At 43.0% G+C, this 13737-nt stretch overlaps 1 protein-coding gene across 1 annotated transcript in view; it reads left to right on the top strand.

Annotated features, from left to right (window-relative positions):
- The window catches only part of LOC122564592 (exonuclease mut-7 homolog), a 125810-nt gene that overhangs the window by 44990 nt on the left and 67083 nt on the right, over positions 1 to 13737 (top strand). The window contains exon 5 of the mRNA XM_043719680.1: positions 9019 to 9072. Within this exon, the coding sequence (XP_043575615.1) occupies positions 9019 to 9072 (54 nt within the window). The remainder of the gene's footprint in view (positions 1 to 9018; positions 9073 to 13737) is intronic.

The following is a 13737-nucleotide window of genomic DNA, read 5'->3' as shown; positions in this document are numbered from 1 at the left end:
ATGAAGGGCTTGTGCCCGAAACGTCGAATCTCCTGTTCCCTGGATGCTGCCTGACCTGCTGTGCTGTTCCAGCAATAAAGTTTCAACTTTGATCTCCAGCATCTGCAGACCTCACTTTCTCCTTTGTTTACGAGCAGTACAGGCAGATCATAGGAAGCAAGGACATACAGATCATAAGGTGAGAAAAAACTAGACAAAAGTATACAAGTTACATCAGAGAGGGCAAATGTTAGTCAAGATTAACATTAGCGAGATCAGCATTATTTGAAGTTAGAGGGTCCATTCATCAGTCTAATAATGGCAGGGAAGAAGCTGTTCTTGGACCTGCTGGTGCATGTGTTCAAACTTCTGATGGACAAGGTTGAAGGACAGCATTGCCGGAGTGTGATTGGTCTTTGATGACATTGGCAGCCTCTCCGCAGCAACAGGCCGTGGAAATGGAGTCCATGGATGGAATGTTGGCTTCCATGATTGTCTGGTCTGGGCTGTGCACACATCCACCTGTAGTTTCTTACGGTCCTGGGAAAAGCAGTTGCCATGCCAGGCCGTTATGCACTTGTATAGTATGCTTTCAATGGTGCATTTACGAGAATTGGTGAGGGACTTTGTGGACATGCCAAATTTCCGGAGCTGCCTGAGAAAGAAGAGGCATCGTTGTGCCTTCTTGACCGTTGTATCTACGTGGGAAGACCAAGACAGATTGTTGTTTAATGTCACCCCCTCGGAACCAGGAACTAGACGCTCTCCACCCTCTCAACCTCTGGTCCATTGATGTAGATTGGGGCACATTCTTTCGCCTTTCTGAGGTCAGAAATCAGTTCTTTAGTTTTGCCGGGGTTGAGAGAGAGTTATTCTCATTGCACCATGTCACCAAGCCCTCGATCTCCTTTCTGTATTCTGACTCATCATTGATATCCGTCCTCTCACAGTGGTGTTGTCAGCAAACTTGCAGATGGCGTTTGTTCGGAATTTAGCGACATAGTAGTGAGTGCAGCAGGGCGCTGAGAATGCATTCTTGGGGAGCTTCAGTGTTGAGTTTTATTGTGGAGGAGATCTACTTTCACTGATTTGGTCTGTGAGTCAGAAAGCTAAGAAGGTGGTTGCAGAAGATGGAGCCATGACCTAGCTCTGAGTTTTGAGATCAGTTTGGAGGGAATAATTGTGTTGAAAGTGGAGCTGTAGTCGATGAGCATATAATCTGATGTGGGTGTCCTTGTTGTTCAATGTTTTAGGGGTGAGTGCAGGACGAGGGAAATGGTGTCCACTGTGGATCTGTTCCATACGAAGCTCACTGCTGAATCGAAATGCTAAGTTCTTTATTTGATATGCTTGTGACTTGTATATTTCTGTGCCTTTGTTCTGCGCTCCCTCAAACAGAAAAGGATCACCAAAACTACACCATGAAACTAATTTAAAAGCTCTCTGTCAGGTTTTGCAGAAAAAATGACTCCAACGTGATCAATCTTTCCTGATTCTCATATTAATTCTAAAAACAACCCAGGAAATCTTTGTTCTTTTCCATCAGTCAGATTTCTGTTCCCTTACTTGTTGTCTCTCTGGGAGCTTTCTGAATTATTGAGTAAGGAAGAACTGCATTCTGCTAACAAAGGGTCCTAGCTTCAGTTAGTCCTGTTTGCTTAGTCACTTGATTTCATTTGTTCAGGCTATAAGGAGGAAAAATAAACCAGAAGAGGAATCCTATTCACTCCCACCCCTGAGTGAGCTCCACCTTACACCGAACTGGACTTTGATGCACCCCATGGTCAACAAGCTTGCTGACATACACTGCCTACTTTTTCTACTGACAGGAATGTCGAAGACCAGAGGACAGAGTTTTTAAGATAATTGGCACTGGAACCTGAGAGATAAGGGACTTTTGCTTTGTGTTATGACTTGAACTGTGTTACTTCAAAAATGGTGGAAACCAATTCAGTAGAAACACGCAAAGGCATTTGAATAAGCCAGGATTATGGGGAAGGGATAAGGGACTGGCACTAATTAGAGAGCTCTCCCAAAGAATAGCCTTTGCCTGTGCAGTGTGGTTCTTTCATTTGGGTCTTGCCTCAAGAACAGGTGTTGTCATGAGGTGCAGAAGTTGTTGCCAGTGTGACAGGAGCCTTGTCAGAATTAGCACCCCAGGAAAAGCAGTGTGTTGGCAGATACTGAGGTGCCAGCGTTACTGCTCAGGTAGTGCAAGTGGTGAGTTGTCAGTGTGGTTTGGTTTTGGTCTTGGTCTTAGTCGTCCACTTCAGGGTTTTGGTAAATGTTGCAGCTCATGTACCTGGTAGAAGACAGGGAGAATTAAAGGAATAACATTTGTACCATTCAGAATATTAACATAGAGCTAAATTTAGAAATGTATAAAGACACATTCAATGCATAAAATCACAAGATTAGAACAGGACAGAAGAACAGGACCCTGCCCTTGACTCATGTCCTGTGAACCATTTGTTTAATGCTATTGATGGAATGTTTGACAGACCAACTTGTTTTTTGCAATTACTGCTCCATCTCAACACCCCTTTGCTCTTTAAAGTCCTTTAATGTTATTGCTTCATGAACTCTGTCAGTCTCTCCTGCAAATCTACATTTGAAACCCTTTGATTAGGTGAAGATTCTGCCACAGTAATAGAACAGCTCTTATTTAATTCTCACATACCCCTGTGCTCATTAACCAACAAGGGTTGTACTTTGAACATAAGGACAATACTAAGATTGTCGTCGTTTTTGCAAATCCCTCCATGAATCACCCCCTCTTATCTCTGTAATCTCTCCCAGTCTCTCAATGTTCCAAGGTATCATTCCTTTCCTTATTCTGGCCTACTATCCATCCTCAATTTTAGTTGCATCACCACTGATGGCCGTGCTTTTGATTGCTTGTGTCCCAAGCTCTGGAATTCCCACATTGGGAGCCAATGTGGGTCAGTACGGAAAAGATCATGGTGCATTGGATTTATTGCAAGCAGGAATACAGTGAACAGAGTTTGGATGATTTCGAGTTTCTGGGATACTAGCTTAGAGCTGCCGTGAGGAACTTTAGAATTGTCAAGTCAGGAGGTCCAGTCTCTGAATCTAGAATATATTGGAACTTGATGACTTCTATATTAGAACTTGATGGTCTGTGTGCTATATAATCTTCTTCCCTGTTCTCTTTAACCACTCGGCTTGGAAACTGTCCAGTCCTGGAGATTTGTCCATTATATCCTCCATTAATTTCTTAAAATGCTCCATTTTAATATTGATAAAGCTGCCTTAGTCCTACTGTACCATGGGGCTGCTCTCTCATGAGAGAGATGATTGGTGGTAAGTTTAACCTGAGACTCCTTAATGGTGACTTCAACTGGTTTGGGTTGGACCCATGCTTTTGGAATCACTTTGCATTGCAAACTAGACATCTACCCAACTTGAGCTAATTTACAAGCCACTTGGATAAGTTCAAGGTAATCAGACTGCACCAACATGGACTTAAACTTCCTACTGTTAAGTTAATTCTAGATTCCTATGTAATGTTGACATTTTGTCCTTATCCTCCATTATGAAGATGGATTGGAAGAACTCATTTATCAAGTCTGCCATTTCCTTATTAGATGAAGCTGCTTTCAGTTGCATTTTCTTTAGCATTCTCCTTCACTAATCTCTCAATTGATTTATAAAACATTTACTTGTTTTGATAATCTTTACACAGGGTTTTTTGCATGTTCTCTATTTAGGTTTTGTTACTTTTTTTTTAAATGACACTGGATTTTAACTACTTGCATTTGTGTAACTACCTTCTCTTAGCTTAAACTTAAACCTCATTTGATGACGGTGACTATTGCTGTACAAGTAGAATCCTTCCCTTTTAGGGTGTGGGCTGGTTTTGTACTGCACCCAACATTCTTGAATGCTTCCCACTGTTGATGAACTCATCCAAGTTTACTGCAGTTAGTTCATTTCCTATTCTTTTTATGTTACCTTAAATGTGAAACCCTGATTTTCGAGTCTCCGTCTTAAGTCTGATATAGCATTCAGTAATATGATTCCTGTTCGCCATATTTTACCTGCATGTTGACTTCTTTTTAACCATGAACCCCTTAATGGCCATTGAACCACAAGCTGCTCTCTGCCCTCTGGGCCTTGTGCTGTATTGTATCATATGCATTGTTTTTATTTAATGCAGCATAAAAATATTTATCCTCAGGTGGAGATGTATCTTCAATGAATAGCGAAACAATCCTCACAAGGGCTACGGACCAGGATATCATAATACAACAATGTTCCTCACTTAGTCGTTAAGAGGTCCATGCTCATTATCTGGAGACTTGAGTGGAGATTCTACCAGATCAGGGGGGAATATTTAAATTCAGTTAATTTGGAATTAAGTACAAGTCTGCCAAATGCCGATTGTGAAAGTACTAGGTTATCCTAAGAACCCATTTGGTTCACTAATGTCCTTCAACAAAGGAAATTTGCCATCCTTATCCAGCCTGACATAAATGCAATTAGAGTCATAGAGATGTACAGCACGGAAACAGACCCTTTGGTCCAACTCGTTCATGCTAACCAGATATCCCAACCTAATCTCGTCCCATTTGCCAGCACTTAGCTCATGTCCCTTCTGATTCATATACCCATCCAGATGCCTTTTAAATGTTGTAATTGTACCAGCCTCCACCACTTCCTCTGGCAGTTCATTCCATGCACGCACCACTGTGTGTGTGAAAAAGTTGCCCCTTAGATCCCTTTTAAATCTTTCCCCTCTCAGGCACATGTCCTCCTGCATCCCAGGGAAAATACCTTGTCTATTTACCCTATCCATGCCCCTCAGGATTTTATAAACCTCTGTAAGCTCACCCCTTAGACGCTCCAGGGAAAACAGCCCTAGCCTATTCAACCTCTCCCTATAGTTCAAATCTGCCAACCCTGGCAATATTGTAAATATTTTCTGAACCCTTTCAAGTTTCACAGCCTCCTTCATATTGGACAGAGTTAAAGCAAACGGTTTAATTCTTAGCTGCACTCTCAAATGGTCTTGAAGCCAATTAATTGCCTCTGAAGAGAGCTCAGTGAGTGTCTCTCCCACTGTGATCCCCAGGTTATTTCCTCTGCCCTGAATCGCTTGAACCACATTCTCAAGCAAACTCATTACTACAGCCACTTTATCCTTCCTCAGTGCCTGTCTACACAGCTGGCTCATCCTCATTGACTCCAAATAACCTTTAGACTATCACAGTTTGGACCCAACCATGACAACTATTATCTACAAAGCCTCCAGTGCCTCCAGAAATGATTCTCTCTGGGGATTCTTAGCTCCACGCTCTCTACCATGCATCAAAATCTCTCTCCCTGCAGTCGGCCTTGCCTAACTCAGGGCTTGTCTCTCCCAACCATGCAGAGGACCTCTACTGTTCTTTGTTCTCTGAAGGATCCATACCCTAAATGCTTTCTCTCCTCTCTATCAGACATCAAAGATTGTAAATATGCCAAACTCTCCCATATATATCTCTAGACACGTGCCTCCTCGACAATGAGCATCCTGACCTCGTTCTTGACCCTCTCTGGGATCGGCCCGGTGCCATTGACTATGAGGATGCTTTAGCCACTCCCATAGATTGTGTGGCTTTCGCTTTTGCTCACATCGAGGACCGTGTGGCTGCCCCTTCCACCATTGTTGAGGACAGTATGGCTGCCCCTTCCACCAATGTTGAGGACAGTATGGCTGCCCCGTCTGCTCACGTTGAGAAACGGCGTGACTGCTGCTTCCGCCGATATTGATGACCAGGTTACTTCCAATTCCGTCCATGTGACCGCTCCAGTGCACACATCCCCTCCTAATGAAGCCTCCACTCCCCAATCCTGCCCCTAGCTCCATACTCAGCCCCAGCGCCAAACCCTGCCGGATATTCACCATTGCTCCGGATCTCCCCCTCACTGAGGTTGACCGGTCAGTCCTCACCAAAGGGCTCACCTTCATTCCCCTACTCCCACATGTGAACAAATTCCACACATGCCACAATGTCAAAGTGTTTTTGTGCGACCTCCATGCCTACTTCTTTGAATGGGAATCCAACCACCCTCTAATGACCCCTTCTCCCACTTCCAGCAAACCCCATCCTCCTTGACACCCCCTCCCAACTTCCTCAACTCCCTTAACTCCTTCATCTCAAATTACCATTGTGACATCAATTGCTTGAATCTCTCCACTTCTCCCGCTTACTCCACCCTCTCCCCATCAGAACACGTAGCCCTCCATTCCCTTCACTCTAACCCCAACCTCACTATTAAACCAGCCATGGTAAGGGTGGGGGGGAAGGGGGAATGGGGGACGTGGTGGTAGTATGATGAACTGACCACCTAAATAGCTGAGGCTAGATGCCATTCTCTGACACCTCTTCCTCCTATCATCCTCTCGATTATGACCACACCTCTCATCACCAAGCCGCCATCTCTGGATCATTAACAACCTCATCACTTCGGGAGACCTCCTGTCTACAGCCTCCAACCTGGCAGTTCCCCAACCCCACACTGCCCATTTTTATCTCCTACCCAAAATCCACAAACCTGACTGCCCCGGTCAACCCATTGCTACCTCAGAGAGGTAAAAACAATGACTGCAGATGCTGGAAACCAGATTCTGGATTAGTGGTGCTGGAAGAGCACAGCAATTCAGGCAGCATCCGAGGACAGGCAAAATCGACGTTTCGGGCAAAAGCCCTTCATCAGGAAGGGCTGATGAAGGGCTTTTGCCCGAAACGTCGATTTTGCCTTTCCTCGGATGCTGCCTGAATTGCTGTGCTCTTCCAGCACCACTAATCCAGAACCATTGCTACCTCAACTCTGTTCTTTCCAGATATGTGGGCGGCACGGTGGTCCAGTGGTTAGCACTGCTGCCTCACAGCGCCAGAGACCCGGGTTCATTTCCCGCCTCAGGCGACTGACTGTGTGGAGTTTGCACGTTCTCCCAGTGTCTGTGTGGGTTTCCTCCGGGTGCTCCGGTTTCCTCCCACAGTCCAAAAATGTGCAGGTCAGGTGAATTGGCCATACTAAATTGCCCGTAGTGTTAGGTAAGGGGTAAATGTAGGGGTATGGGTGGGTTGCGCTTCGGCGGGTCAGTGTGGACTTGTTGGGCCGAAGGGCTGTTTCCACACTGTAATCTAATCTAATATTCCGTCACCCTCCTGACTCACACCTTGTAGATAATGGAAACACTTTGGAGGGTTGGGAGTTCTCACTGTGCAGGTTTCCTAGCCCCTAATATATCGTTGTAGCCCCATAGTATTTACATGGCTACTTCAGCTCTCTTTCTTATCAATGGTAACCTCTACGATGTTGATAGTGGAGAATTCAATTAAGGTGATACCATTGAATCTCAAGGGGCAGTGGTTAGATTATCTCTTTTTGGTGATGCTCACTGTCTGTCATTTGTGTTGTGAAAATGTTATTTGCTGTTTGTTAGCCCTAACCTGGATATTGTCCAGGTCTTGCTGCATTGAACATGGACTGTTTTATTGTTGCTTAACATTAACGGATAAGAAATAGTACAGGAGGAGAGATTGACAGTTTTGGGCATTTTGTATTAACTCTAATTAGTTTGTTCATGGACATGGACATTGCTGGTGAGACCAGAATTTGTTGCCCATCCTTAATTACACTTTAACTGAGTGGCTTGCAGGACCACTTCTGACAGTAGCTATGAATCTGGAGTTGCATTTGGCCAAACTAGGTAAGGATGGCAGATTTTCTTTCCTAAAGGGTAGAAATGATCCCAATGGGCTTTTGTAACAATTGATTGTAGTCCTATGGTCACCATGACTGAGCCTAGTTTTCAATTCCAGCATTATTAAATTGAATTTAAATTCCACTGGCTGTCATAGTGGAATTTGAACCCATGTCCTGAAAGCATTAGCCTGGGACTCCGGATTCTTAGTTTAGTGATGACTTTTACACTGCTGTCTCCCGAGGAGATCAAATTGTTTATAGTTATGAAATGTCTGAAAAACTTACATCCAATTTTTCACTTAACCTTGGATTAAATCCTCTGTGGTGTCCAGAATCTAACAAGCAGAAAACAGGAAATATCAGGAAGATTTTCTTCACTGAGGGACAGTGATTTTGTCAAACAGATTATTGGTACCGAGGCAGGAGAATGAAACTTGAAACAGTTTCAAAGAGAAATTTGGTAGCGATCACATGAGAAACCATTTGTGAGGGAAATTAGATGTGCAGAAGGGCTTGTGTTTTCTGAACTTGTTAATTGATGCTGATGACTAGCTGCAGAGCTGCTGCTTCTTCTGGGGATATGTTGGAATAATCCCCTCATTCTGTTGTCTTGAGATGGTATGGGAGCAACAACAGTGATTCTTCCTCAGACATGACCTGTTCTGGCATTTCCTGGAGGCACTATCTGATGGTGTTCACTCTGGGTTGGAGCTGCTCTGACACTGCCAGCAGGAACTTTCTCTCTGTTCCAACATACCCATTTCTGCTTGCTGTCTCCCGCTCTCAGCCTGGAGAGGTCAGGAGTTCCTGGGATAGAGAACAGTGAGTATGAATCCACATGCCACTGACTGTTATATCCTTGTCAAAGTTTCCGAATACTTTGGTTATTTTTGTCTAAATTGGAAATAAAAATCCAAGATAATCTTGAGTGGAAAATGTAAGGACGCATTTCAACTGAACTGTGTAAGGACGGTGGGTATAGTACAGCTGCTGTTTAAAAAATGGGCAAGTTGGTTATCTTTTTCCATTCCCTGGGTTGAGAGTTCTTTGTCCCTTGAGTGACTGGGAAGGGTGCTCCAAGAGGTTTTCCTTTATTTAGAGGTGGCTGCCCTGATTCCTGCAGTCCATGGTAAATGAGTGAGTGGCATTGGCTGACTACATCCTCTCTGGTATATGCCTATGACCTTTAGGAAGACATCCAAACTGTTGTTCCAAGGATAAACCACTGGGCCTATCTGTTATAAATAAATACTGTTGATTATTAATAAATCAATAGCATTGATTTGAGATCCTGAATATGTTTATTCTGTTGAACCACAGGCTGCCTTGCTGAGTATAAAGTTGGACCTGCAGCCAGAGGTGGATATGGAGCAGGTAAGCAAACTGCTACGACTATTGGAATTGGAAGCGAAGAGCAAAAAATCTACAAATCCCAGTCACTGCCAGTAATGAATCTTCATGTTAAGAGTAATGGGGGGTGGTGGGGTGGGATTTGACTTTACTGAAAGTCCAGATGTAATCATAGCTGTTGTTGGGGTTAGGACTTCTGGAAGATTGATCTGCAGTGTTCTGGAGAACCAGGAAGGAGGACAAAGTTGCTGTTCAACTTTGTATTTACAAAGCTTTGTCAGCATTTCCGAGATCAACGTCCTCTTATGCTTTGCATGACAAGAGCCAAGGGGCAATGGGTTTAAGGTACAATCCTCTTACTCCTCACACCTCGACTGTTTGATCAGAACAGCTCTCTCTGTCCACACCTCTCTCAACCCATTTACTTCTTCGAATTTCTAACTCTGCTTATCCAGCATCTGGCACTGGATTAGCAGAAATTTCTTGTAGCTAATTACAGTAAAATAGTGAGAAGTCAAATTGCAGGGGCCAGCTCAGAAATTCAAATCAATTGGAGCTTCGAGATAGCTGAGGAAGCCCCTAGCTAACTCAGTTTGCCTACAAATGCAATGTATGTCGAAAACAAATGAAAACACAGTGATGCTGTAAGTTTGTCTATGGCCTTACCTTGTACATTAAAAGCCACTGAAAAGCATTAAGAGATAGCTGTAGGAAGGCACAGCAATCTTTTCTGATTTGCTTGCTGTCTTTGAATTAGTGTGATAGTCTGCTGCATTGTCAGTGTGATCAAGCAACTTATCTGAGTTGTGTATCATTACAAGATCCTGGAGCTCTTACACCCTCCAACTTCAGCTGGGGAAACTGGCAGATGAGAGGGTGGGTATTTATTGGACTCTTCAGGGTCATTGGGGCTCAATGGTTGAAGAACATGCCTCATCTTTGCTTGCTGCGTTTTTAGTTCCATTGTGCAGTATGTAATGCTGTCCACGTTGGTTTCTACTGTTGTCTCTGCTGGAATTTCCATTTTGTTAAGGCTTATGGTGTGTTAGCTTTTATTGATAGAGAGATTGAGTTTTGGAGCCACAAGGTTGTACTGCAGCTGTACAAAACTCTGGTGCAGCTGCACTTGGAGTATTGTGTACAGTTCTGGTCACTGCATTATAGGAAGGATTTGGAAACATTGGAAAGTGAGCAGAGGAGATTTACCAGAATGTTGCTTGGTATGGAGAAGAAGGTCTTATGAGGAAAGGCTGAGGGACTTGAGGCTGTTTTTGTTAGAGAAAAGAAGATTAAGAGGTGACTTAATAGATGCATACAAGATGGGATAGAGTGGACTGTGGGAGCCGTTTCCCTTCGATGGTGATGACTAGCATGAGGGGACAGAGCTTTAAATAGAGGGGTGATAGATATAGAACAGTTGTCAGAGGTAGTTGCTTTACTCGAAGTAGTAAGGGCGTGGAATGCCCTGCCTGCAACAGAAGTGGACTCACCAACATTAAGGGCATTTAAAAAATCATTGGATAAACATGAATGGAAAATGGAATAGTGTAGGTTAGATGGGCTTTAGTTTGGTTTTACAGGTCGGCGCAACGAGGGTTGAAGGGTCTGTACTGCGCTGTATTGTTCTATGTTCTATGTTCTGTGCTGGCCTCCTATAAATGAGTGAAAAGAGCCTCATGGTTATGCCTTGCCTTGATCCCTGCTAATACTGATGTTTGAGCCCAGTACAGACGAAGTAGTGGACAATTGTGGCTTCCATCACCAATGCCTACGCTCCCTTCTTCATAAACATTTAGGTTCTACTCCTTCTTATCGATGGCCTTAGTAACCTGGGAAATCAGCTGCTGTTAGTTTTTCGGTTCCTAATAAGTCCCTGATATGTTGGCTGGAGTTTGGCCCTTTTCCTCTGCATATCATTTTGTCTGCAATTGCTACACTTCTGATTTTCTCAGAGTTTTAGCCAAAGTTTGGAGAGTTTGAATGAGCTTTCATAGAGCATCTTGATGCCAAATGTTGGCTTACCTGTCAAGTGTGACTAACAGTTCTGATTGGTTGGTGAGGTCATGTTCAAGATTGTGTGGGTTTGGCTAGTCTGGAGTTACTGTTCTGGAGTGTCAGGTGATCATGGGCATTGTTCGATTAAACGTCCCATTCTGTCATCCTATTGCTGAGCAGTGTGCTGTGTTCTCACAGGCTATTGGTGTCAGGTGCTACCTCCTGAGGGCAGACCATTTCTCACTGAAAACCACCCCAGAACTTTGCAGGGGCACCAAGAAGCTGCAGCCACTAGAAGGTTCTTTGAGTCATGAGAACTCATTGAGAAATGGACAACTTGACTGTTTGGGGAGTGAAATACTTTCTGTTGACAGATGTTGGCTGTTGCCTGGGAGCTCTAATAGCTATGTGCAGTCAGTTGTAGTTCTTTTAATCAATCTATTTGGATATGTTATGACACACTGTTGGGGCAAGTGGGACTTGAACGAACACCTTCAGGATAAAAGGTAGGACAGTATCAATGTGCTACAGACCCGACCTTGTAACTGGGAACTGGGAGATAAATCTGAAACGAAATGTTTCTCTGACCTGATTAGAATTCATTGGTCCTTCTGAAGAGGGAATTGGTCACGTTGCAACCTGGGAAATACCACACTTGCCTTTGTGGAGCCTTGAAGTGAGGGGTGGGCATAGAGGTTTAAAGTTGCCGTTACTTTGAGGGTGATTGGCAAAGTTAAAAATCACACAACACCAGGTTTTAGTCCAACAGGTTAAATTGGAAGCACAATAGCTTTCGGAGTGACGCTCCTTCATCAGGTGGTTGTGGGATGATGAAAGTGATCTCTTTGTTTGGAAACACTCCTCAAGACCCTACCATTAAGTATATAAGTCCTGCCCTGATTTGCCTTACCAAAAGACCACATCTCATATTTATCTAAATTACACTCTGTCTGCGCATCTTAATCCATTGGCCCATCTGATCAAGGCTCTGGTGCACTCTGAGGTAGCCTTCTGAGGTGCACTACATCTCCAATTTTGGTGTCATCTGCAAACTTACTAACCATTCTTCCTAAATTCACATCCAAATCATTCATATAAATGACAAAAAACAGTCCGTCTTGCACATGTCCTTCCAGCTGGTCACAGGTCTCCAGTATGGGAAACAACCCTCGACTACCACTCTCTGTTGCTTACCTTCAAGCCAATTTTGTATTCCTGGATTCCATGTGATCTAACCTTGCTAACCAGTCTGCCAAGCGGATTCTTTTGATTGCCTTGCTGAAGTTCATATCGACAACTCCCACCACTCTACCTTCATCAGTGTTTTTTGCCACTTCTTCAAAAACTCAATCAAGTTAGTACGACAAGTTAGTTAGATTTCCCACACATAAAGCTATGTTAACTATCCCTCATTAGTCCTTGCCTTTCCAAATGCATGTTGATCCTGTCCCTCAGAATCCCTTCCAACAACTTACCCACCACTTCCCATGAATCAGTGAAAAAAATCATCTTCCTGTTTTAGCAGAATGAATTAAAAAAAGAGTTCTCATTCTCCTATTTAAACTGGGATAGATGGTAAAGGATTTAAGAGTGACAAGTATAAGTCTACATGCTCATTTGTGGAAAATTTAACGAATATCCTCTTTTTCATGATAACAAATAACCCACTATGAAAATATTGTAAAGCAGTACTTGATAGTGGGTTTAATGATCCCCGATATATTTTGATAAGTAAAATGGAAACATGCCATATTCATGGTATTTTACCAAATACATTTCAATCTAAATTAAAGCAAAACTTAATGAACTGTTGTATCTGAATTAATGCAAATTATAATCAGGAACTATTCAAATCTCAAATTTAATGTCCAGCTCTGTAAACGAAGTTAAAAATCACACAACACCAGGTTATAGTCCAACAGGTTTAATTGGAAGCACACTAGCTTTCGGAGCGACGGTCCTTCATCAGGTGATTGAAGGAGCGTCGCTCCGAAAGCTAGTGTGCTTCCAATTAAACCTGTTGGACTATAACCTGGTGTTGTGTGATTTTTAACTTTGTACACCCCAGTCCAACACCGGCATCTCCAAATCTGTAAACAAAGTTATTGTAAACTAATGACTCTGTGGTAGTGGTTTTAGTTTTGAAAATAAAGACTTAATATTGTTTACTTCGATGGTTGGGCAATAGATGCTGGCCCAGCCAATGACGACCACATCCTTTGAGTGAGTAAAAGGAACCATAGGTTAGAAGTGCAGTCAATAATCTGCAAGTTCACCTTTATGTATTTCAGTCATTATATATTGTAAATAATAAATGCAAAAGGATGATGTCAAGGAGTGAAGTAGCCAACATAATTCAGAGTGTAAACTGTGTAAGGAAACATAAACATTATAGGCATAAATATCCTACATCAGAGTGGAGTAAAATGACATGCAAAACAGATAGTAGTTCAGTTCTTGAACTTGTCAAAATTGGCTTAATATTAAAAGCAATTAGGAGAGTGTAGTAATGGACCTGGGACAAAGGACAATCACTGATTTTTGTGATTTTCCTTTTGGGACCTGCTGTGATCCACATAACACAAATTGACACAGGGTGCTGTTTTGAACTGCAGAGGGAAGCCAAGGTCATTCTCCTTAGAGCAGAGCACATTCAGGAAAGATTTAACTGAGATTTTCAACATTCTAAAGTTG

The sequence above is a fragment of the Chiloscyllium plagiosum genome, chromosome 30 (assembly GCF_004010195.1).
Source record: "Chiloscyllium plagiosum isolate BGI_BamShark_2017 chromosome 30, ASM401019v2, whole genome shotgun sequence".
Classification (NCBI taxonomy): Eukaryota; Metazoa; Chordata; class Chondrichthyes; order Orectolobiformes; family Hemiscylliidae; genus Chiloscyllium; species Chiloscyllium plagiosum.
The sequence above is the reverse complement of the archived record's forward strand: the minus strand, read 5'-3'. Positions and strand labels throughout refer to the sequence as shown.